Source organism: Microtus ochrogaster, linkage group LG3, assembly GCF_000317375.1.
Source record: "Microtus ochrogaster isolate Prairie Vole_2 linkage group LG3, MicOch1.0, whole genome shotgun sequence".
Classification (NCBI taxonomy): domain Eukaryota; kingdom Metazoa; phylum Chordata; class Mammalia; order Rodentia; family Cricetidae; genus Microtus; species Microtus ochrogaster.
Genome location: NC_022029.1, coordinates 11,652,765 through 11,679,287, shown reverse-complemented (window position 1 = coordinate 11,679,287; position 26,523 = coordinate 11,652,765). Strand labels below are relative to the sequence as shown.

The 26,523-nt window shown below is 37.3% G+C and overlaps 1 protein-coding gene across 1 annotated transcript in view; it reads left to right on the top strand.

The window, feature by feature from the left end:
* Positions 1 to 26,523, top strand: part of Ccser1 (coiled-coil serine rich protein 1) — a 949,444-nt gene that overhangs the window by 355,477 nt on the left and 567,444 nt on the right. The window contains exon 7 of the mRNA XM_013351266.2: positions 7,556 to 7,639. Coding sequence (XP_013206720.2) covers positions 7,556 to 7,639 — 84 coding nt within the window. The remainder of the gene's footprint in view (positions 1 to 7,555; positions 7,640 to 26,523) is intronic.

The following is a 26,523-nucleotide window of genomic DNA, read 5'->3' as shown; positions in this document are numbered from 1 at the left end:
AGGCTTAAGCTCTTTGACCTTCAAAGTGGAACAGACCCACTTCTGTGGACCCCCACAAGTTGTGGGCCAAAGGAATTCACCAAATAAACTCAGATTGTTGCCAAGACTATAGGTTGCTTCTTACATACTAACAGTAAGACCCCCTTTCTGAAGACAACACTTACATAGTTTATTAAGCTAGAATAGTTGAGCTAGTGCCAGTAATAGGGGTCTCACCACCATTTTATAGCAGACTCTCTACGTGCTATAAAAAGAGAAGTGTAAACACCAAACCAGCAGCTAGTGCCTGTAATAGGGTTCTCACTCCTATTTTATAGCATCTTTGGTACAAAAAGACCCTCTTTTGTGCTTTCAAAAAAGAAAGGTAAACACAAAGCCAGCAGAAACATTTTATCAACAATAATGTACCTACAAGATATGCTAGGGCAATGGTGGCTCAAAGCTTGTGGGAGTAACCAACCAATTAGTGTTTTGATGCAAAGCCCACTACACAAGATGATACCTATTATGGTAAAAATAAAATGCCACATGTCCCCAAGTAGCAGCAGTGGGCAGTGGGTACAGGACCATCGCAGGCCATGAAGACAGCCAGTCGTAGGCAGGGAGCCATGTGGTGCTTGAAAGACAGAGACAGATAGGTGCACACCGTGTGGACTGAAGTTGGATATTTATTTAGTGGATTATGGAGGGGAAAGGGAAAGAGGCTAAAAGGGAGAAGAGCAGAGAGAGAGAGGCGGAGAGAGAGAGAGAGAGAGAGAGAGAGAGAGAGAGAGAGGGCAAGGGGAGAAGTAGGGAGAAGGAAAAGAAGGACTCACAGGCTGGAAACATAAAGAAGATCTGCTTACCTCAGTAGATGGGGAAGAGAGTGGGTGGGGCTTATCTCTTAAAGGGACAGGACATACCATTATATTTCCATCTCTTTTTTTATAATAAAAAGGTGAAAGGTTAGGCACAACAGGTTAAAGGAATTGGGGTGGCAGATTCTCAAGACTTCTTCTTGCTTATTTGTGGGAATTATCTTGTGGTGGGGGGAACCTGAGAAAGTTGGGTGCTAGTCACATCCTGGGGTAGCTGATCTCTTTGTTCCTGTCCAGTGTTTGTGATATGGAAATGTCTGGTGTCTCTTACACGTGTTTAAGGTATTGGCAGAACAGAGGACAAAGTTAAGTTTAGGAAAAAAAAAATTTAGAACCAGGGAATTGAGAAGTGTATATCTGACCTGTTTAAAGTGGATCCTTCAATTCAGCTCTCTGGAACTCACAAGAATTCTTTCGGTTTTTGAAATCATACGTTTTAAACATATACATTATATAAACAGTAACATAGTTATATCAGAATGACTGTGATAAATATTTTTGCATAATGAAAAGTATCTTAAAGACTATGAAAGGCAACGTGAGAGAAAAATTTGATAGCATGTAGTTATCCTCACACCTTTATAACTTGTATTTTACTGAAATTTGCATGGTGAGGTTGTTCTTTTAAACTGACAAAACTTATCTGCTGTCTAACTGCATCAGAGATCTTTGAGAAGGATAAAATTTTACTTGAGTTATTGATTTTAAAATGACAGAGAACTTACTTAGTTGGTACCTAGAGCTACTCCTCAGGGTACTCTTTGGTTGCTGAGGGTAATATTTTTCTTCTGGTGTTTAGCAAGGGGCCTGCCAGGCTCCAGAAGATCCTGTGGGCTAAGAAATCTGTAGGAAGACAAGCCTACCTTGACCTGAGCAGCGAGGCTGTCAATTCCAATGATTTTGTCCACAGTTTGGAGACCTTCATTTTAGATGAAAGGCAGTTTTGCCCAGTCATCAGTGCTTGGAAGTTGAAACAAACTGTGGATGAATGTTTTTTTTTGCCCATTTGTTTTCTGTCTTCTTGGGAGGAAGTAGATTGCTGCTGCTACAAGCCAACCTGTCTCTTTTTTTAATGAAAAGTTGTTTAATAATTAAATATTTAAGTGCTATAGTCCCCAGATCTCTGAGCAGTTGGGGGCTGTTTACTGGGTATAGATAAGTTATAGAATATGCTTGGAGAGTTGGATCTGAGCTTAACTGTACTGGCTGTCAACTTAACAGGTAAATCAGAGTTGGTTGGATTAAGAGACTTAAAAGTACATACCAATTAAAAACATGAGACTTATTGTTTTGTAGTCTAGAATGAGATACAATGAACAGACAATTACAACATTTAACAGTAAACATAAGTGTATTTAAGTTACTTGTATGCACACACACAGTGAACAGGAATTTGGCAAAGTGGATGCTCTTGGTGGACCCTAACAAAGGCATGCCACTGTGTAAAACACACCAGTCAGCACTGGTGGACCAGGCCGGGAATACTTGATCACCTGATTTGGCTCTCAGTTAAGATGGTTGTAAAGTCAAAATGGTGGCAGTCACATGTTGTATGGAAAAGTCACATTTTTTTTGAACTGAGGGAGTTTTAAACATAATAACAAGAGAGACCTAGAGGCATGATCTGCCCTGTTGCTGAGCTACCACACCACAAGCCACGCCACAAGCCATGGTGGGGAATAATGGCTAGAATTGAAAACAGCTGCCTTGCAGGTCTGACTAATCTTGTTGGTTCTGCAGCATCAGCGGTAGTGGTGGTAGGGGTACTTTGAGAAGAAGCAGAGCCTGCGGGACACCAACATAGCATTCACAGATGGTGGCTGATAGTTTGAGGGTTGATACCATAGCTGAACCATGAAAATCCACGAAAACAGTGGTCAAACACCACAGGGCCTATAGAAGGACATACGCTCTCTACAGGTGAGGTGTTAAAGTCTGACTCGTTCCAGACTGGGTGACTCAGAAGCCAGAGAGCCTAAAGGCTGATCCAAGCTGTCTCTCGTGGCAGGAACACTTATGAGTGGTCGAAAAGAAAAGAAAACAAAAGAAAAATCCAAGGGACCCCGGGCCCCAAATCAAATGCACTCCATAGAGTGTGCAGTGCTAGCACAGAAGGACCAACCCGAGTTTGTCTGATGATGTTTTTAGCTATGAAAAGCAACCAGAGATGAATGTCAGCGAAGGACTCAACGATAGCAATGAAGGCTGTGGTTGGCTGACTGCAAGGGGAAAACTCATCACCAGAGCTGCTGGTGTGCATAGAGTTGGAGTTTAGGCAGATGGAACACAGAGAGCTATTTTAAAGAAACCTGGTTCTGGAGCCCAGGGTTTCATGCTTCCTCACTCGGTCCACCCATGGCTGGGAGGAAACATGGAGAGAGCCTGTCCGAGTCACAAGTACCAATATTATGGTAAAAATAAAGCACTGCAGTTCTCTGAGTTGTGGCAGTTGGCAATGGACATGAGGCAGCGGTGGGGCATGAAAACAACTGGTCCCAGGCATGGAGCCATGTGGCAGGTGAGAGAGAGAGACATATAGGCACATGCCATACAGAGTGAAGTTGCATATGAATTTAATGGGTTGTGGAGGAGAAAGGGGAAGGGGAGAAGGGAGAAGAGCAGAGAGAGAGAAAGAGAGAGGGGAAGGGGAGAAGTGGGAAGAAGGGAGAGAGGCAGATGCTGCCTCTTCAGGAAAGAGAGGGGGAAAAGGACTCACAGGCTGGAAGCAGAAGGAAGATCTGCTTACCTCAGTAGACAGGAGAAGGAATGAGCAGGGCTTGTGTCTTAAAGGGATAGGACAGATCATTACAATACCCATACCTGACACTGTTTGGGTAACCAAGAACCTAAGACTAGATACCCCAAGGACCTAGGGTAAAACCAAATAATACTCATCTAAACAACAACAACAAAATAATGTAGTAATAAAATGACTCCTAAAGATATTTTGCTATACTCAGAAGTCAATGTCTTGTGTAGCCATCATCAGAGAAACTTCCTCTTGCAACACATTATGCAGAGAGTGAGAGACCTTGGAACACTCAACCCTGTATGGGAAGTCTCCATCAAAACCCTCAGAACTCAGAGAACCCTAAGGAAGAGGAATAGGAAAGTGTGTTAAAGCCAGAGGGGGCAGAGGACACCAAGAAAACAAGGCTCTCTAATTCAACATGAGCAAAGCTCGTATGAGTGCACAGATAGTGAAACACCATGCACACTGCCTGCAGAGATCTGTGCCAGGTCCTCTGCAATTATATAATGACTTCCAGCTTAGTGTTTTAACGGGGTTTCCAAGTGTGTGAATGAGTAAGTATGAAAATGCCTTCTTTGGGGCATTTTCCTTCTGTTGGATTTTCTTATCTAACTTTGATGTGATAGTTTTTGTTTTATATAGTTATGCCCAGATCACAGAGTCTTCCCAACACCATGTAGGAGACCAAGTTCTGTATGTAAAAGCAAAGAGCCTTTATTCAATCTGAAACTTGGACTCTCTGCATATCCATTGCAGCATTTGAGAGCAGTCAAAGTAGAGTTTTTTGTTTTTTTGTTTGTTTGTTTTTTGGTTGGTTGGTTGGTTTTTTGTTTTGTTTTTATATCATAGGAGAGGTTGGGTGAGGGGATTTCTAGAGATCAGAACCCTTAGTGGTTGACATTTGTCAAGGGGTCTTGGCAAAAGGAGAATTGGTGAGTCCTGGACTCAGAGACAGCTGGTGGTCTTATCTAATCTTATTTAATGGTTGGAATGTCAGGTACTTCCCTTTAGATGCTGGCGCTCTGGGTTGTGTCAGTTTACAGCTCTTCCTGCTTTGGCAACTGTGCAGCCTGGGCCCCATGTGTGTCCAGGCTGCCCTGGGACCCACACTCTTATATTTTATTTTGTGACTTTTAAAAAATTAAATGAATGGATGAAAACCTAGCTACTAGAGATAAGGTTAACAACTGAATTGCCTTTTATACATGCTGGCAGAGGGAAAATCAGATATTTTTCTTCAAATGAGCTGACACTGGGTATATCAACTTTTCCAGAACAGGCCAAATATTCAGGATTCACCAACATATAATGGACTCCAAGGTTTTTTGTGTGTGTTTCCATTTAATGGTTTGGTTTGTTTCTTTTGGGTGTTGTTTTATTTTGTTTTATTGGATTTAGGGTGTTTTGCTGTTCTATTTAGTTTTGGTTTTTTTTTTTTTGAGAAATAAACTTAAAGTTGCCTGGGTAGGGAGGATGACAGGATTGGGAAGGAAGGTAATGGAAATACATAGAAAATATGATGCTCACCTTCCTAGACCTGGATAGAGGGAGGGAGGACCTTGGACTGCCCACAGGGCAGGGAACCCTGATTGCTCTTTGGACTGGAGAGGGAGGGGAGTGGGGAGTGGGGGAGGGGGAGGGAAAAGGGAGGTGGAGAGGAGGCAGAAATTTTTAATAAAAAATAATAAAATAAAATAAAAAAGAAAATATTATTAAATATATATTTACAATTAAAAGCTGTTTAAAATAATAAAAATACAACAAAAGAAAAAAATGCAAAAAAAGCAAAGAAGACTGGTGGTTATACTGGAAAATGATGGCTTTATCTCCCATTGAAGAATCTGTCCCATAAATATGTAAAATGATAGATCAGGAAAACAGACATATAAATTTGCATAAGAATCAATAGCTCCTATCAACTTCATATTTGAGACAATGAAGTCAGAAATACTAAGGAAGAATAAATAATTAGTATTACTTTTGCTCAGTATACTGTGAGCATTGAAGAGTTTCCTGTCTGTTAAGAAATTGAACAGAGGTCTGGGAAAGAATGAAGAATGAATGAAATAGTTGTGTAATTTTGTCTACAGATAGTGCTGAGATCAGGTAGAGGTTCTATTCATGAGTAGAAGTTGAGAAAATTGAGAATTCTGTAATGGATGTGGGTGTAGAAACTGAATGTGCTTTCATACTGAGAATGTCAATGCTGTAGTGAATCCTAGTGACAGGGACTACTGAAGCATTCTAGGCACATCATGGATGAAGCGAGTGTAGCATGGGCATTAATATTCTTTGTTTTAAAAAATGCTGCAAGATCCCTGTGGCAGTAGGCAGCAGAAATGCTGTAGGTCCCAAATGTTTGTAGCGGGCCATGTGGTGGCAGGCAGCGGGCTCTGGGAGCAGCCAGTCCCAGGCAGAAATGGCTGCTGGTCCCAGAGTGGTGGCCTGAGCGGTGGTGGCAGGCCATGTGGCGGCAGACAGCGGGCCCTGGGAGCAGCCAGTCCCAGGCAGAGATGCTGCTGGTCTCAGAGCAGTGATGGCGGGCCATGTGGCAGCAGGCAGTGGGCCCCAGGCAGAGACGGCTGCTGGTCCCTTAGCAATGACTGATCCCAGGCAGGGAGACACATGGCCGGCGGGCAGAAGACAGAAACATGGATAGACAGGACATGCAGAATGAGGTTGAATGTTTATTCAGGGGTTATGAAGGAGGAAGGGTGAAGGGGGGGGCAGAGAGAGAGAGAGAGAGAGAGAGAAGGGGAAAGAGACAGAGAAGGGGGAAGCAGAGAAGTGGGGAGAGAGGCAAAAGCGAAGCTGCCTCTCCTAGAGGAAGATGGAAAAGAGAAGGAGCTCAGGCCGGATGCTGAAGATCAGCCTGCCTCAGTGGATGGGGGAGGGAGTGGGCGTGGCTTGTCTCTTAAAGGGACCAAAACCATAACAGCCATGACTTAATAATTAATACTTAGCTGGCCATGGTAGTGAAAGACCTCCAGAGCGGGAGACTCTTACTCAAGTCTCGGGATAACACGACCCCCCAGGAACTCACAAGAGACTGTCCTTGCTGCAATCACACAAGGTTTATTGACAGGACAGGAGCCAGTGCACTGGGGCTAAAACTCATTTCCCATGTAGGGGTAGAGAGTTCCACCCAGAGTAGCCAGGAGAAGGGATATTTAAGGGAAGAAACTACAACCCGGTAATCCAAAGTGGGTAGGGTGAGAGTCACTGAAAAATTCCGAAAATACCAGTGATCATTGAAAAATTCTAAAAATACCAGTGATAATCACAAGGGTTTAACTCCCTGTTTCTCAAGATTATTCTCAAGACTATAATCTAACTTTATCTTCAGCTAGTTCCTGAAGCAGTCACTAAACTGGCTAACCTAGATTTTGGCTTTACTTTTTCTAATAGATTTTTGGCTCTATTTTTCCTGGTAGAGGGGTCTGGATTTATCTGGGTCTTTCATCAGCACACACCTTTAATCCCAGCCCTCTGGAGGCAGAGGTAAACAGATCTTTGTGAGTTCCAGGACAGCCAGGGCTGTCCCAACGTAAACCAAACAACCAACCAAAGGAGAGTTAATATTTAATTACACAAGAGAGCAGAAGTATGCCTTGTAGAGTACAATTAATTTTATTACATTGATTATATACACCCAAATGTGATAAAAAAATTAAGAATGATGCATGTTTCTTCTTAAGCTCCACTATGTTGACAAATAAGCACCAAAAAGAAATTTTTTTCTATGAACAATCACATATGTAACGTTTTAGATACATACTCTTTTGTTTTGTTTTATACCTTTGAAGTGTTAAAAGAAATGTCACATCTGACTTTATTAGTCACACACAATTATTTCCATGAATGAAGAAGGCTTTTTTTTTTTTTTTTGTCAAGAGCAAAATGGGAGAGCAAGAGGGCTAAGCCTACCCTGCTTTGTCTCTTGTAGGAAATAACGAAAGATGAATGCTCAATGCTGAAGCTGCAACTGAAAGACAGGGATGAGCTAATTTCTCAACTTCAAGCAGAGCTGGTAAGTGATTGGCTGACACAGTTGGTTACTTTTCAGGGTTGTTTGATATAAAACCTTAAATCTACTGACTTTGCTATTATTATTTGTAAGTTTGACCAATCATTTAAATATGACCATACGTTTTTTTCAAACTTTAATAATGAAACCAGTAGTCCTTTGATGACAGAACGAAACTGTGTTCTAGATGCACAGCAATTTGCATACAATTAGAAAGGTGCAATCTTTTAGTTGTGCCTGTAGTCAGAAAGACTAAGGCCATGTTACATTTTGTATTCTTTGTGATTTCTCTTCCTACTGAAATGCCTAGAGAGAAACTTTACAGTATGAAGGAAGACATTGATTACTTTTGTATACCAAACAGATGTTAATTTTATTTTCATGATTATCAAATAGATCTGTTTGTCATAGCTTGGTAGAATTTCCAATTAATGTGCAGCTCTCACGAAATGTGAGTGAGGTTGATGATGGAAATAGGAAACTACATGTTTAGAACATAATAGCACATTTGCTCTGTAGAACTATTGTTTCTCTGGACATTTCAATTTATATACATTGTGAACAGCAGTTTAAAATGATTATCAGTACTCTAAAGAGAAATAAATTCATAGAATTAAAGAATAAGAATTAAAAGGAGAATGCTAATTATCAAGAGTTCTTAAGATACCATCAAAATAAATCTAACACAGTAGAGCATCCTGACACTTTGTTAATGTCATAAAGTGAATCCTAGTTAAAAAAACACTATATAACTATTTAAGAGTTGATTATTAAAAAAAATATAAAAAAAGAGTTGATTATATCAATGTTGGTATATTACATAACTATAAAATACGGTTCAGTCACATAAGAGTTTGCAGACAAAACTTTGAGGACTACTGTCAACTGTCATGCTATTATGATGTCAAATTCATAGTATATTTATGGGGTCTAAACAGCTGTCAGTGTTTTTATTGAACCTTGACCCATTTTTGACTAGAGTTTGACAGTCACAAGCCTGTTAGTATGGCTTTAAAAACCTCCAACCTACTACGTAAAAGAAAGAGGACCATTTCCTGTACTGTAAGAAATATCCCATTATATAAAGATCAGCAGCATATTAATAATACAGACAGTATTACTACATAATGAAAACATTGTGTAGGTCAGTAATTCTCAGAGTTCCTAATGTTGTAATTTTAATACTGTTCTTCATGTTGTGGTGATTCCCCAATCATAAAATTATTTTGTTGCTAATTCATGACTGCAATTTTTCTAATGTTATGAATCATGATACAGGTATCATGATATGCAACCCCTGTTGGGGCTCTGACCCACAGTTTGAAAACTACTGTTCTAGGTCTATACTGTAACCAGGCTTTTTTTTATATGCAATAGAAAACTATATTTGCATTTAACAAATATCAAGTGTAGATACCTATTGCCAAATGGAATAATCAATCTTAAGTAACAGAATATCTGTTCATTCACTTTACCAGGGAGTATTTATTTTCAATAATTAACTCAGAAAAAAATATTCATTTTTCTTCTCACCATCAGTTTGATCAAATTTAAAACATAGAATGAACAAGAAACACACCTTTCTTTCTTGGGTGAAATGAGAAAGAAAATCATTGCTTCCAGAGCCAATGCTACAGCTATAATTACAATAATTCAGCTCCCTTCGCTCCAAAAGAGGCTTGAATTTACTGACACCCTAAAATGACATACTTGTGAGTTTTTAAATTTCCTTTTCTTTAAACTTGAGATGTCCAAATTGGCAACTTAGCTTTGGAATTTTCCAAAGTAATAATCAAGATACCATGTCAGTTTCTGTGCTGCACATTCGAATGCTTTCACGAAAGAAAGAAGTTACTTTTGCAGTGAAGTTTGCTTTGATAAAGAGGACTTTAAGATTGGAAGAAGGTGTGATGATTTGCGAATAAAGAAATGATAAAAAGACAAACAAAACTAGATCTAAAGAATGCATGAGTACACAAGGGCAGAGGACTCTTCAAATTGCTGCAATCTCTAGAAAATAGGGACCAGTGTAGTCCTGATGTCGAGAATAAGCAGCCGTTTTTGTTTTCAGTTTGTATTTATTCGTTTGAGACATGGTTTCACCCTATATCCCACAATGGCTTAGAACTTACTATATTCTTGCTGACCTTGAACTCATGCAGTTCTCAGGCTTTGCTTTCCTAAGAACAGAACCACTATGTTTATTTAGCTGAGCACTGCCATTCAGACTTTTCATTTCTGTAACGAATATCTGAAAGGAAAAAATGTAAAGAAGGAAAGATTTTGGTTCATGGTTTCTATGTTTTCACTCCATGGTCAATTTGATTAATTGCTTTAAGCCTATAATAGTGTAAAACATCATGGATGAAGGAACAATACAACCTTCAACATTACTCTCCCAGGAGCTCTCTTCCTCCACATCAGCCCACAACCCACATTTCCACTACCTCGAATACTCTTTTCCAATTTTGAATGCATCAGTTGATTATATCATTCATTAGATTAGAGCCACTGTGATGTAATTTTTCTCAGAATTATTTTCAAATACACCTAGCAATGCATTTCACTAACCTCCTACCCATCTCCCAGTCTAATACTATCAATAATAAACATTAATTGTCACATTCACCTTGAAAATTTTACCTGCTGTGAGATGTTAAATGGTGGTCAGTGAGTGTTAGTACAGAAGAAAAAAATGTGAATCCTCTTTTCTAGCCATCTTGCTAACAACCATTTTCCCAATCTTCTCAACAGTGCCATTGTCACATTACTGTGACTGGTTGTTCTGTGAGATTGGGTTTCAACATCATCTTTCTCTTCCCCAGTGTATATCAGGAGCAGTCTCCATGGGTTACTAGATGTCTGATGTACCTAAAAGCTTGACGCATTTGAGTACTATTGCTTTAGAGGTACCATACTAATTTTCAGTCCATCAGTGAAATAGTATAAAAATAAGCATATGCATGTATACAGATACCCAGGGAACTAGAACCCTGCAAAAGAGATAGGGTTTTCCTTATATATGTCATATAAGGAAAGTATTAGAAAACTAATTTCTCATAGTCCTGTTTGGTTGGGAGTTTGAGATTGGATTGCCAGCATGGGTGGGTTCCAGTGAAGACTGTCCCTTGTTGATGGATGGCCAACTTCTCACAACATATACAAGGAGGAGGATAAAAAGCTCAGTGGCCAGGTGGGTGGTGGTGACAGCGCACGCCTTAAATACCAGCTATTCCATCTGAGGGCCCCACCCTATAATGTTACCTAATTACAGTCACCTCCTGGTGTTCTGTCTCCCATGGGAAATTAGTGTGAGTGGGGGAGGACACAGTGCAGACCCGAGCACCAAGGCTGTGCTCCTGCTTATTTACTGTTATCAAATAGGATTTCATCCAGCACATTCTGCTAGATATTTCATGAAGTATCTTCTTCTTCCATCTCTGTGATTTCAGAAGTATCACCATAATTTTACACTCCTTGATTCCCGAGTCTGTACACTTTATAAAGCATGAAGTTGCTTCAAAATTCAAAATAATCATTTGATTTTACATTATACATTTGTACTGTTTGAGAAAAGCATCATATTTAATAGTTGGATCCCAAATGTGAATATATTTTCTATCCAAATTTTCAATTTATTCCTTTCTGTGTAAAAAGAAAGACAATAAGCAATTAGCTCTCTTAGGAATAATTTCAAGGAGTCTGATATTAACGCCTGTGAAATTTTCATGCATTACTACTTTTATGAGCTTTATTGGTCTTTGACAGATAAAAGTAATGATTTACACTATTTTATGATGTCCAAGGGAACTTTAAATGGTAAAATATCAGCTTTTACTGGGGTTATATACATCATAGGGCAACTAATTGGCAGGAAAGGAGTTACACACTGTGGCCCTATGGGCTATAGCAGAGAGAAACAGTTTGGCAGGGGGAGCATCTGCTCCCAGCTGTTTCACCCCACGGCAGAGTCATCATGGTCTGCCAGGATCACACCAAAGGGCAAAGGCTGTTGTTATTCATTCAGGCTTCTTATGTAACACTACTCTCCGTTGACCGCGAGGATGGGTGACTTACTAGAGGAAGACCTTGTCTCCATATTTCTCTGTCTCTTTCCTACTGGCATTCTTTTCTTCTCCATTTAGTCCATGGCATCTCATATCCATCCCCATCCTCTCTCCCTGCAAAAGTCATATGCACATACTCAGGGAAGGCAGTCGTCTACAAACCAAGGAGTGGCGCTGTTAAAAGCTCATCTGCTAGCTAGTGGTCTTGGGTCACAATGTTCAGAACTACAGATGACTAAAATCCTGTTTTTAAGCCACTCAGACTGTGTTGATTTTTGTCATGGAAGCCTGAGCAAACTCATACAATGCCATGAATGACTCTGGAATTTGTTTGATTATGGTCCATGTAGACCGATTCATATTTTTTTTGCCATGATTTAGCTAGGTCTTTTTATTATTTTTTTCTTTGAAATGCTGAACAGTATTCAAAAATTGTGTTCAACCCATTCAACTTTTCCTTGAAGTTATATATGTTGTTGTTTCAAATCCAGAACTCTTGTTTTCATCGTTTGCCTCCTGAATCTGTTCTTCTAATCTGTTTGTTTTCTAGCAAGGTTAAGTTTTCATTCTTGATGTGTTTCTCTTAGCATTCTCCTTAGCCACTCTTAATAACCATATGCTAATGGTCTAATGATTATTCAAACTTCAATATCACATTTTAAGAATAGAGGAAACATTAAATCCTTAGCTATATGTAGTTAAATGTTTTTTTTTTTATTTATTTGACTGTTATTGTGTTGTTTTGACTTCCAAGGCATCTGTTGCGCATGAATTCCTGTGTTTAACTTGTTTTTCCTAGGGTCATTAGTGTTCTTGGGATCAACAATTACTCGTCTGTCTGTTTGTATCTGAGACTTAGTCTTCTTACATAGCCCAGGGTTTTCAGACACTTGCAGCCTCAGTTGGATTTTTTTTAGATTCTTTTTAAATTTTATTTTATTTATTTATTATTATTATTATTAAAAATTTTTACCTCCTCCCCTCCTCCCAATTCCCTCCCTTCCCCCATCTCCAGTTCAAAGAGCAGTCAGGGTTCCCTGCCCTGTGGGAAGTCTAAGGTCTTCCCCCTCCATCCAGGTCTAGGAAGGTGAGCATCCTAACATACTAGGTTCCCACAAAGCCAGTACAAGTAGCAGAATCAAAACCCAGTGCCATTGTCCTTGGCTTCTCAGTCAGCCCTCCTTGTCCACCATGTTCAGAGAGTCTGGTTTGATCACATGTTCCATCAGTCCCAGTCCAGCTGGCCTTGGTGAGTTCCCATTAGATCAGCCCTGCCATCTCAGTGGATGGGCGCACCCCTAGTGGTCCTGACTTCCTTGCTCATGTTCTCCTTCCTTCTGTTCCTCATTTGTACCTGTATTGCCACATTCTTCTCTTCAAGCAAATGTCTGCTCAGAAAGAGAGAGGAAGGTAATTCTCCACTCCCTTTTCTACAGGATCCATCTGACCCAAAGTGAAGTTGATAAAACTCAGTTTAGAACTCCAGGCTCCACATGATGCCATTGGTCCTTTAGTTGTATCAGTATGATTGACGAAGGGGCTCATTTGTGTTTGTACCATTCCTAAATATTCCCAATTACCTATGATACTGAGATTTTAGATACTTCTCTCTTCTCTCTCTCTCTCTCTCTCTCTCTCTCCATATATAATATATATGTATACTTGTGTATATATACATATACATATACATATACATATACATATACATATATATAATATGAAACTGTTTTCTTTAGTTTGCTTGGGATGATGTAAAATATAATATAATAGCCTCATTAATTCATAAAGAACAGAAATTTGCTTTTTACCATCCTATATGAAAAAGACCAAGATCAAGGCACTAGTCAGGTTGGCCTTGACATCTCTGCTTTAAAAGTAGCTCTTTAAACTCTGTCTTTCTGTCAGAGAGAATTCACAATCTTAAAGGAGAGATCAGAGGTGTGAAGCTAGGCCTCATTTCCTCTGAGTTAGCATTGGTCCATTCCAAAGCCTGATGTTTTCTATTGTTTTCCTTCAGTAACTGTTGCCTTGAACATTCAAGCCTCCTCCCCATGAATACAGAAAGACAAATTGAGACCATAAAACATAATATTTAAAGTACAGAAAATGATCATTAGTAGTGATTTGATAGACAAACCTGTATATATTAAATACAACATACTAGGTAGCATATACTTATATAGTTACAATGTTTATAAAATTGTAAAGAAGGTATTATAGATTTTTAGATTCATAATATTATAAGGAATAAAAACCACTTATGCTTCAAAACTCTAGAATAATGGATAGTATTTATATTTGCATGATGAGAATTTTCACTTCTGCGTTACATGTTTTGGTAGCTTGCATTTTGTTCCTTTGTGTTTGTTCATTTGGTGGATTGCTTGTTCATTTTGTGGGAAGGGTCTTGCCTCTGGCTGCACTTGAATTTTCGGCCTCCTTCCTCTGCCATAATCTAGGCTTGGTGGAATTCTTTATTACCCTTGGTTCAGTGTTTCATTTTAATGATAAATACCTATTGCTTTCATCATCAGAAAAAAAGTCAGATACTTACATTTGGAAAATAAATTAAGAATTTAGGAGAGTTTAGTGGGTCTTGTTTTTATTGTCTGTAAGGAAGGGGGCACTAAAAACATCAGAGAGGAATTTGAATTTTCACACCTCTTGCTAACTGAACAATGAGGGTCCATATTTTTTTTGATTTTATATTGCTATTCTATGTGATATTTTACTTAAATGCTATAAAATATAATTAAACAAGCCGGGTGGTGGTGGCACATGCCTTTAATCCCAGCACTCGGGAGGCAGAGGCAGGCGGATCTCTGTGAGTTCAAGGCCAGCCTGGTCTACAAGAGCTAGTTCCAGGACAGGAACCAAAAGCTACGGAGAAACCCTGTCTCGAAAAATCCAATATATATATATTTAAACAATTCACACAGAATGATTACTGAGGACTATTATGAGTCATTGGAGAAAAAGGAACTGAGCAGAAGGTGAAGGAAGGCGTTGCCACACAGCTCTGACACAGGCATCATGGAGACTGAGGAGGATGATAGCTAACTGGCAGTTTATATCAGAGTCAAGGATCAGAACTGTGAATGCCGGGAAGAGTTTTTGTAATGAATAATATTCAAGAATATTTAAATGTAAGGATTTATTTCTGTGTAGTGTATATGGAGTATCACATTTGTGGGAAAGGTAATTCTTCAACCACTACTAAGATGTTAATGGCTTACTCATTTACTTAATTAAGATACTTAATGAATACAATATGAATTAGAACCAATCCTAAATACAGTAGATGAATGTATTTGTACTGATCAGAATAAATTATGATAGGATGAGCTATTTATTTGCTTATAGAAATTCAACTTTATTAACCTGTTTTAAAATGGGATTATTTTTTTTGCCTCTTTAAAATTTTAGTCTCTTTCTCTTATATTTAGTTAAGGTCATGTTGAAGAATAGCACATAATTTATTTTTATTTCTAATATGAAATTGAGGGACACTGCAAACATTATCCTCATGTGTTACAGTAAAACTAAAACGCAACCTTGTGTTTTAGAGAGTGGATACATTCTATTAGATACCCCTTAATAATGTGAGTGGCTGCAGTATTGTCATAAAAGCTTTCAGATTTGGGGTGAAAAGTGTGTTTCAAATGATATAAAAAAAAACAAAGCCATCTGTATTTGCCAGTTACTTATAGGTTCATTCAAAACATTTTATGTAAATTGATGGCATCTCCTTATAGACAAAGTTAATCTTTTGACTCTGAATACTAGAACTAAAATGTCATAATTTGTGTTGATTTGCCATGCTATGCATAAGGGGTTTTGCTGGTAAAGTGGACAAGTAATACTCTTGGTAAAATATCAAATGCATTTGCATAGATGATTTTAAAAGGAAAAACAAATTATGAAAGCCTCTCAAGATTTTGGATTTTCCATGTTCATCTGTGAAGATGTTCTTCTCCAGATGGTTTTCCTTGTCTTCCTGATTGAGCTACAAGGGTTAAGTGCAGCTTCTCTGTGGCTTTTTCTTTGTAAATATTTACTTCTACTTATAAGGAAGATGGGTGTGTCCCATTCTGTATTTTATTGCATTATTTTTGTCCTGTAACCAAAAATGGGGCAACACACAGCTTAAGAGATGAGGGGTTTATTTTGTCTTATTATTTAGAGATGTGTTCCATCATGTGGAAAGGGGATGGCAGCTGTAGGGAGAGCTACCTGATGCCCTTAGTAGGTCTTCATCCTCAGCTTTACCCCTTTCAGAAAGGTTAGGACTGTTTCTTTCCATCAAACTGACCATACAGAGACTAACCATTATGGCATCCAAAATAAGAATTCCATTATTCCATGAATGAATGAAGAGCTGTCCTTATTAATATTACACATATATACTGTTTGAGAGTAGTAAAAAATATCAGTTTCTAAGTCAGCTACCACATATTTCAGGGTAGAACAAGCAGCAAGTGGTTATACTTATTGTACAGTATAGAGAGAATAAGATCTCTATTTACTATTTCTGCCTATTAAAATTCTAAGCATATAATTGCTAAGATTCCTCCTAAAAACATCTCTGTGTGTATATGTTAGAGAAAGAGAAAGAGAGAGAGAGAGAGAGAGAGAGAGAGAGAGAAAGAAAGAGATCTTATTGTACCTAATTGTATATCATAGTATCTAAATGAATCTCATTGTAACTGTTCTAGGTCATTATATTATACAAAACAACTTATCATAAAATGTTACTTATTTTTAGTGTATAAGAAATTTTAAAATAAAAGCTAGCTAGGAAAACTTACACTTTGAGTGATGAAAAACAAACATTGCATATTTACCTCGTAGCTGATAAATTTGTAACTGTGAAGAACATAGCTAGTTTCAATATGGTTTATACCCTTAGTTATGCTAAGAAAGCCTGTATCAGCTATAGACTCAAAACTTAGCAATGAAGGTATAGAACTTAACCTAATGAATTCCATCATTTACTGAAACTGTTTGGGGTATTTGTTTAAATTTAATAATAAAGACTATCTACTAAATGGGCAAAGATCTTCACCAATCCCGTATCAGAAGACTGATCTCCAAAATATATAAAGAACTCAAAAAAACAGACATTAAAATTTTAAATATTCCAATTAAAATTAGTTACAGAACTAAACAGAGTATTCTCAACAAAAGAATATCAAATGACCAAAAAAAAAAAAAAAACATTAGGAAATATTCAGCATCCTTAGTTGTCAGGGAAATGCAATTCAAAACAACTCTGAGATACCATATTACAACAGTCAGAATGGCTAAAATTAAAAATACCAATAATAGTTTATGCTGGAGAATAAATGGAGTGAGGGGAGCACTCATCCATTGCTGTTGGGAATGCAAACTTGTCAAACCACTCTGGAAATCAGTATGGCAGTTTCTCAGAAAAATGGAAATCAACCTACCTCAGGATCCAGCAATACACTCTTGGGCATATACCCAAAGGATGCTCAATCATACCCACAAGGGCATTTGTTCAACTATGTTCATAGCAGCATTATTTGTAATGGTCAGAACCTGAAAACAACCTAGATGCCACTCAACCAAAGGATGAATTAAGAAAATGTGACACATTTACACAATGGAGTATAACTCAGCAGTAAAAAACAATGACATCTTGAAATTTGCACACAAATGGATGGAACTAGAAAACACCATCCTGAGTGAAGTATCCCAGACCCAGAAAGCTGAACATAGTATGTACTCACTCATAAATGGATACTCCCTGTAAAACAAAGAATAATGAGCCTACACAACCTTAGAGAAGCTAAGTATCAGGTGAACCCTAAGAAAAACAGAGGTTCCCCCCTGAGAAGGAGAAATAGATAAGATCTCCTGACAAATTTGGGAGCATGAGAGTGGGGTAAAAGGGAGGGAGGAAGGGGAGGAGAATGGGTGAAGGGGACGGGGAGGAGAACTTGAGGCAATAGGATAATCAAGATGGAGGAAGGACAGAGAGGAGAACAAGGAAAGAGATGTTTTGATTGAGGGAGCCATTATGGGGCTAGCAAGAAACCTGGCTCTAGAGAAATTGCTAGGAATCCATAAGGACGACCCCAGCTAAGATCCTCAGTAATAGTGGAGAAGGTGCCTGAACTGGCCTTGCCTGGTAAACAGATTGATGAATATCTTAAATGGCATTATAGAACCTTCATCCAGCACTGATGGAAATAGAGGCAGAGATCCGCATTGCAACACTGGGCTGAGCTCCCAAAATTCAGTTGAAGAGTGGGCAGGGTGAGAATATGAGCAAGGAGGCTAAGACCAGGATGGGGATATCCACACCGAAACAGCTTACCTGAGCTAATGGGAGCTCACCAACTCCAGCTGGACAGTAAAGGAACCAGCATGGGACTTAACTAGACACCCTGAATGTGGGTGACAGTAGGGCAGACTGTGGGCGCCTTGGACCTTCTCCAAGGGAATGTGCCTTACCCTATCTGAGGATTGGATGAGGGTGAGGGGTGGGAGAAGGTTTAGGGAATAGGAGGAGGGGAAGGAGTGGGAACTGGATTGGTATGTAAAATGAAAAAAAAGATAATTTGTTTTCTTTTTAAAAAAAGAAAAGAGAAAAAAATTAATTTTCTGACAAGTGTCAGTTGGTAGAAGTGTCTGTTGTGAAGCCCATCTACCTGACCTGATCTCCAAAGTTCACATGATTAAAAGAGGCAACATCTTTCTACAAATGGTTCTCTCACCTCTACACACAGCCAAAATGCAATGCTTAGCAAGTTTACAAACACAAACACACAAATAAATAAATGTGCTGAAAATGTAAAAAAATGAAAGCAAAGGTATGTGCAAGTTATGTTTTAGGTGATCCTTGTCAATTTTTAAGTATTTATTTATTTTCTGTCCTGACCACAGTTTCTCCTCCCTCCTCCCCTGTCAGCCCCTCCTCACCTTTTCTCTACTCTCTCCCCATCCACTCCTCCTCCATTCTATTCAGAAAAGGGTAGGCCTCCCAGAATATTGTCAGAGCATGTCATGTTAAGTTGCAGTAAGACCATATGCTTGTACATTTTAATTCATACATTATATATCCCACTAAACTTTAAGACCTCCAAAACTGGATTTTGGTTCTTATTGTTCATGTTGATTATACATATATTTTAAGTAATGTTCTCACAAAAAACACATCTGCTCATCACAGAGAGGCTTCAGTAGCTCCCAGTAACTCTTGTGTTTTCAGAAATGATATACTTGTTAAAACTGTTTTTGTTTCAAATTCATATTTACGAAGTTCAAGAAAGTATTGGGCAGTTGTATTTCTCTTCTGGCCTTTGCTAATGTTCATTTAATATCATGCCCATTATTTAATCATAAGTTTTTCTTTACAGATATGAGCATATTAAAATGCCGTTCCAGGTATCCAAAATGGTAGTTCACTGAGATGAACATTTATTCTCTCATAAAATAGAATAAAAGTCATCTCTAGAAAGTCTAGTAAAATAAAAGAAGTTAGAAAAAGAATCCCTTGTGTTATTAAGTGTGTTTCCTCTCATTCAAGATAAATATGAACATGATGTTCTTTTATTAATGCAAATAAACAACAGTGCCTTCTCAGCCCTCTGAGATATCAGTCATTGGATGCAGGCCAAGGGTGAGGATGATTTGTCAGCACTTGAGTGGCAATGCATGCAGTACTAAGGAGCCATGGAGCTCAGGTGTTCTGGAAACACGGAGGCACTGAAAGTATAGCATCATGTGCATTCTGTACCACAAAGAGGTTGCTTGAAATAAAAGTCTAAGAAATGCATATAGTTAAATATCACTTTGTAAAGAATCTGGAGAGGAGAATAATTTCATTTGGTTTAAATATACATTTAGAATTCAAATTGAATGAAATTGTACACCCTTGAAGATTTAATAACAGACTAATTCCTACTTGATAAGAGAAACATCATCCTGCCTGAAAATCACATCCTGAATTCAGCTTGAAAGAAATTCCCCACTTGCTCCTCATGCTATTATAATTTATAGTATTATTTCACGCCAGTCATTTTAAGATAGAATATTATAGTCCCGTGGAAGATTTACATAAGAACAGGCAGCTGTAAGTACTTTCAAATCCTCTTTCTTTTTCATATTTAGGAAACATTAGGGACAGAAAAGAAATAGATTAGGTATACTTAAACATTATTAAAGTGTCAGGCTACTTTCGTTCTTTTTCCAGGAGAATTAATTGCATATATTCCAGAAAGGGCTTATCTCAGCAGTAATTACTCTCCTAGTCAGCACTGTAAGACAGATGTAGAATATGAATCTGACAATATCCTATGATACATAATAGGGATTAGCCTCTGGTTCCTTCCACACTCCAGTACCCTGAAGAAGAGCTGCCAAAAGATACAATCTTTAATATTTCATACAACAGTTATTGTAGCAATCTTGCATACTTGTTTAACTCTTCATCACTGAGTGTTGTCATATTGCAGTATGTCATAGATACAGAGAAATAATTGTTGCATATTTTAATGCCAGTAGGACTAGGGTTTACTTTTCAGTCATAGAGAGAGTCTTAAAAGGAGTTTGTAGCTCCGCTGATCAAGCGAGGTACCTGGCAGAAGGTAATGTGCATGTAAATTGAAACAGTTGACAGTTTTTATGTTTTCTCAGCTCCTTCTATCAAGTGTACCCTTCAATTTCCTCCTCCATTTGATTTTTACTTTTATACAAATAGATATTCTGGATCTTACTGTTAAATATAAAATATAGCCATTTAAATATGCAGAATGTAAGCTGTGCAAAGACATAGAGTTAGAAAAAAACATACTGGATTATATCAGAAAGAGTGCAAGGGAAATGTATATATGTGTTTAAATGGATACCAATGGATGAAAATTACATAAATTTTAAGAACAAATTGACTTTTATTAGGAATTGACAAATCAGGCTTGAATTTCATTTGAAGATTTAGAAAAAGAAACCTCTCCTTATAGTTTTTGCAATAATAGAGAAACAACATAATACAAAAGATGTATTGGTTACTTCAGATTACATTCTGCAAGGTCTGGAACACAGAACTTGGAGGAAATAAGATGTAATTGACCTGACAACCTTCCTGAGAACTAGCTCTCATAGTATTTAAAGGTAATATGTAAGCAGCGATGGGAGAAAAGCAATTAATAATCTTACTCAGCTGAAAATTCTATGAACCACAGAAATGAACAAGATGGCATGATGTTCCCACAGGTTCGGTAGTGGCTCTCATATCTTTGGTGCAACCAGCAGTTATCTAATTGGACTTAAAGCTCTCTCAGTAAAAGAGAATTCATATCTAGTAACTATAAAACTTGACAACTACCCATGTCTGGTGATTCATGGGCCCTATAGAAGAACCTATTACTGTTACTTTCTTAAACTAGTATAATTCCTAATTGCATTTTAAAACTCATCCTTATATAAGCAAGGAAGTTTGCAGAAGACAAAGGCCAATATATAGATATAAATCTGGTCAAAATGAAGAGAGGTGCCCAGCCCTGATGGATATATGTACAACACACCCCCTATACCTAAAGCTCAGGCTCAGAAGAAAATGCAAAAAGGACAGGAAGATTATAAGAACTGGAGGACTAATATGTCTACTATAAAATAATGTCTTCTGGATATGAAAAGGAAGTTATGCCCACGGAATATTAACATTATGGTCACCTAAAGAAGACATGCACAATGATAATACCAGTTATCAATCCTATGAGGGTGGCAGAAATCTCACAAGTCTGTATCTCTAGATAAATTAAGAATGCTGAAGGAAAGAGACTCAGTCTTCTCCAGGGGCCAGCCCGTGATGAGTTATTTAAGCCATGCCAGTCAGCAGTGAACACATAGATATATAAGCATCACTAAATGGACTCAGCATTTTTTATTTTTATACACATACATGTGTATAAATGACAATAATAATTAAAGAATAAAAAAAGTAAAAATGATATGGAGTGGTAGAGACTTGGGAAGAATTGGAAGGTGGAGAGGAGGATAGAAATTATGTAAGTACGTAACTCACATACAATATGCTCAAAATATTTTTAAAATTCAATTAAATAAACAAAGTTTTTAAAAAGAAGCTTCTTCATTGTTATGCTGGTGAAACCAAGCTATTTGTGAAATTATCTTCTCCATTTGATGGTGAAATTAACAACTTTATCACATTTTAACAATGAGCAAATTTACTGTGTCTACTTACCTTCTGTAGGAATGCAATAGAACACAATGATCCCCCATTGTATTTCTTAGTATGTATGTGTGAATGTTATATATTAAAATAGATCATCTTTTAAAAACTGAAAATCATTCTCACCAATCCTTTTGTAGTCAGAAACAACAGGATAAAGAAATGCCAAACTCAGAGGACAGGTGTAACAGACAGCAATTAATTGGTAAACACGTGCTCTTGGATAGACATCCTGGTTAATGTTTAAGATTTATGGCTGCACTCAATATTTAGAATCAATTTGAGAAATGTATGTACTTCCAGCTTTCCATAATAAAACAAATTCAGAAAGGTGTAAGGATTTCAAGTCTATATTATAAAATTGAGGTAGGATTCAAATGGCTCCTTGACTAACATCTCTAACAGACTTCTAAATTGGAGGAATAGAAAACAATTCAAATTTTCTTTATATAAACACTGTAATTAAAGTTAACAGTTATTCTCTGTAAATTGCTTCTCAAGTGCATGGTGTTAGGATACTAGAGCTGCTAGAATTTCAAGCTAAAGAATGACTAAATAAGCTTATTTCAGAGCAACCCCTCACAACCCCTGATGTCTTCATGGTGACATGCATCAGAAAGGATGCAGAATTTCAAAAATCTAATGTCATTTCTGGTATCATATCCCATTGTATGGTTGCAAGTAACGTACACATCAATGCTGCCTGACTTTAGAATAATCTATATCAAACTATAAATGTCTAGATTTATCATAAAAAGACTCAAAAGTTCATGTCTTAGAATTATCATAGAAATGAAGGATAAATCAAGAGTAAAGTGAGTTGTAGAGAAAGAAAGACTTAGGTTCAGTAATTGAATTTATAAAATAAAATGAGAGCGAGCAGTTTAACAGGACGAAGTATGAAAATATATTACATAAACAGGTACATCACTGAAAAATAATGGATGTCTCATGACCTAATTAGTTTAAAGCAGTGTATGCTCATCACAAAAAAGAATGGGAAGGAGGGATATGGCAGCGTATATGAAGAAATGACTGGAGGAAGACTCATAGATCCATAGAAGTACAATTAATTTATAACTAAGTATGTGCTGCAGCATTGACTTTAGTCTTATTCTCCTAGGAACAAAGTTAGTCCTCACTGGGTTGTATACCCTCTACATCCCTTTTGCAGTACCACAAATTCTCAAACGAATCCATTCCCGCATTCCATTGAACTCCAAGAACTTTCAGTTCTGAAGCAACAATTTACCAGGTGACTCTGTTTTGGAAGCTTGTGACTGAACTACTTGCAGCTTATTATTTATTATATATTCTTATTTACTTTGTTGTTTAAACTGGTCTGGAACTTTCAATCCTCCTGTCTTAGTGTCAAGTAAATGGTGTTTTATCCTTGCCAGACTGTTTTAAAGTTCTTTCTTTCCGTATGATATGAATGACATACCATATACAAATTCATCTCCAGTGCACACACAAATTACCCCATGATCTGTCTAAATTAATTAGTGTACACCGTGTATGTTAAAATACCTATGTTAGTCAATGGACACTGGATACCCTGCAACTAGAAAAACAGGCAGATGTGAGCCAAGTATGGCTAGGAACCATACTTGGTTCTCAACAAGTTTAACAACTATCCTTAACTGCTTAGACATCTGTCCAACCCATCAAGATTCTCTTAAAACTAAGAGAACCTACTTTTTGAGATGAGATTATCCACAGAGTAACACCAAAGTACATTTTCTTTCAGTCCTGGTAGCATAGTGTTTTTAGATGTTAGGGAGGTTGTAGTAGGAAACAGGGAAGTGTAGGGTGGGACAAGGTAAAGTGATTCCAAGGCCAGTCCGAACAGTTCATGAAAAATTGTCTCAAGATAAAATCTAAGAAGAATTCTGGGGCTATTTCTCATTGGATTCACTCTGATCATCCTGTTTTGGGTTTACATTCCACTCCCTGGCAAAATACTACATATTCACTTAATATCTTTTACATTTGTGGAGGTTTAATCTAGATACAATACCACAACCCAGGAGCATTGCAATTGTGAACAATTAATAATAGAAAATAATGATACTTGAGCAAGAACAGCTTCACTATAAACATATGTTTATATAATGTATATGTATGCATACTAACAAACTTATGAAACTATGAAAGGCTGAGAAGCACAGACCAGCAGTGGACTATCACTACTTAAGTCAGTCTTTTTATGTAACTCATCATATATACAGTAATATTTTTTCCTTCATAACTGAGGAAATTTAGGCTAAAAGCTGTTAATTCCTGAATGTAGAGAATTATAATGTGTCTTTTAGTTAAAAGGTGTCTATATAAAACAGTGGCCTGTTTGCCTTCTTTAAGTTCCCAATCCTAACAAACCACAGACCTTGAGGTTCATCATACAGCCGAACAGGTTTGACTAGAATTTACATGGAGAGGCTTCAAGGATTATAGGGCACTGAAATCACCCTTGCAAGCCATGTCTTTAATATGGCATTGCCCTGCCTTCACTCAAAACTGGCTGTGTAAAGGAAGATGAGTCAAACATTCACTCCCTTATTTTCCCTACTTAGCTAATCTGATTTTTTAAATTAAATCTACAGGCACCGTGGTCTCAGGTCTGTTGTTATGCAGACTTCTGTCTTAGACCCTGTGCTTTCTTGCAATATGTCATTGAAGAAAACTAGCATTTCTGAAGGATGAAGGTCTGTACATTTTATTCTGCTTTAAACCTTGTCACGGTAGGCATATTTGTTTTAGGAAAAACAGATAAACTGCTAAAAAGATGACAATGGACTTGCTACACTGCTCACAACTGCTTGAATAATTTGTGTTATCTCCAACCCATTGAAAAAGATAGACACTTCGCAATATCATCCATCCTATATAATTGAACTTAAGGCTGGAAGAATAGCACTTTATTTTATCCTTGAAACTTTACAAACACGACTGTAATTATGTCAACAATAAAAAAAAACCTTAAAGAATGCCATTTCCATGTTATAGTGGAGAGTGCATTTTGAGAAAAATCTTCTTTACTAAGTATTCAGTTAAGTTTATTTTATGCTGCATTATTAGAATGCTTTTGAAAGTAAAAAAATATTTGGTAGCAGCAGATAAAGCATCATCTATCCAACGTTTCTGCCATAGCTCCTATACACAGGCAGGTAAACCCTTCCCTTTTACTTTTGTGCAAATAAAGTACTAATAACTGCATGATTTTTACTTTTTCTTGGGAATATGTCACACATAGCTTCAGTGACTAATTTTTGTTGTTGCTAAATAATATTTCTTACCATTAGAATTAATGGGGATACTGAAAGTAGAGATCCTATTATACATCATCAAAATTCTCATTATTTCCCCTTAATTCATAAGTCTAATAAAATATTTACTAGTAGTATTTTCTCAATTATTTGCAATAGTAAATATTAAATGTATTTTTTAAAAAATAAATTCAAGTTCAGTGAGGATGTTTGTAAACGTTTTGTCTCAATTTGAGGTCTCTATTTTTAGCTCTAAATATAAATAGGAACAGATAGAAGAATTGGTAATTATAACTGAAAACTGCTTTTTTTTTCTAAATCACAGCAAATGGGGATGCTAGCCATAAAAGGGATGGGTAAATAAATACATGAATACTTCTAAGAGATAAAAAAAAAACTTATGTGTCATTGACAACTGAATATAAAGATGTTAATTTCAAATAGTGAGCTTCCATTGGGTCTATTATTATTAAGTAAACTGTGCCCACTAAAGTCTTCATCTTAGACTATTAGAAAGAAGAAAAATTTACCTAGAAACACTAAACCAGTACATTTCAACCCCAAAGAATACTGCTAAGATAAAACTTAACCAGTTTGTAGCTTTGTCACAGTACCAAGGATGTTTGGAACAACACAATTGTGACTTTATTGTTATCACCATAGATGAAATGCAAATCTTAATTATATACATTTCCTATTGTAAAAAGCAGACACAGACTTACCAAGAAATCCTTCTCCAAGTAGTAAGAAAACACACAATATAATTGTTCATACATTGTATCTTAAGTTACCCAATAATTTTCCAAAACCCTAAGAGGCTCATTCACTTCTAATCTAAGGACAGTATCAATTAGCTCCTTAAATTATGAAGACTTCAAGTAACCCTTTTTGTTATTTCTAATCCTTCAGACTCTTTTTCCTAAAACAACAACAAATATATTCATGCATTGGAGTGATGGCTTAGTTGTTAAGAGCATTTTCCTTTCTTCTGGAGAACCCACCTTTAATTCTCAGCACCCTCAAGGCAACTCAGTACAAGTTCTTGTTTTTCCTTAAGCTATATGCCCTCCTCTGGCATCCAAGGGTACCATTCACACATGTTCACACAAGTGAAATACTCATACATGTAGTTAATACCAATGCCATATTGCCGTGAGGTTCCCCTTGACTTAATAGTTACAGTATAATCTTCCTTTTATATTTAAGAGTCATACCTATACTCCTTAATGTATTTCACAATATAGAAATAGAAGAGGCATTGCCGAATTCCTGTTATGAAGCTACAGTTACTCTGATACCAAAACCGCACAAAGACTCAACCAAGAAAGAGAATTA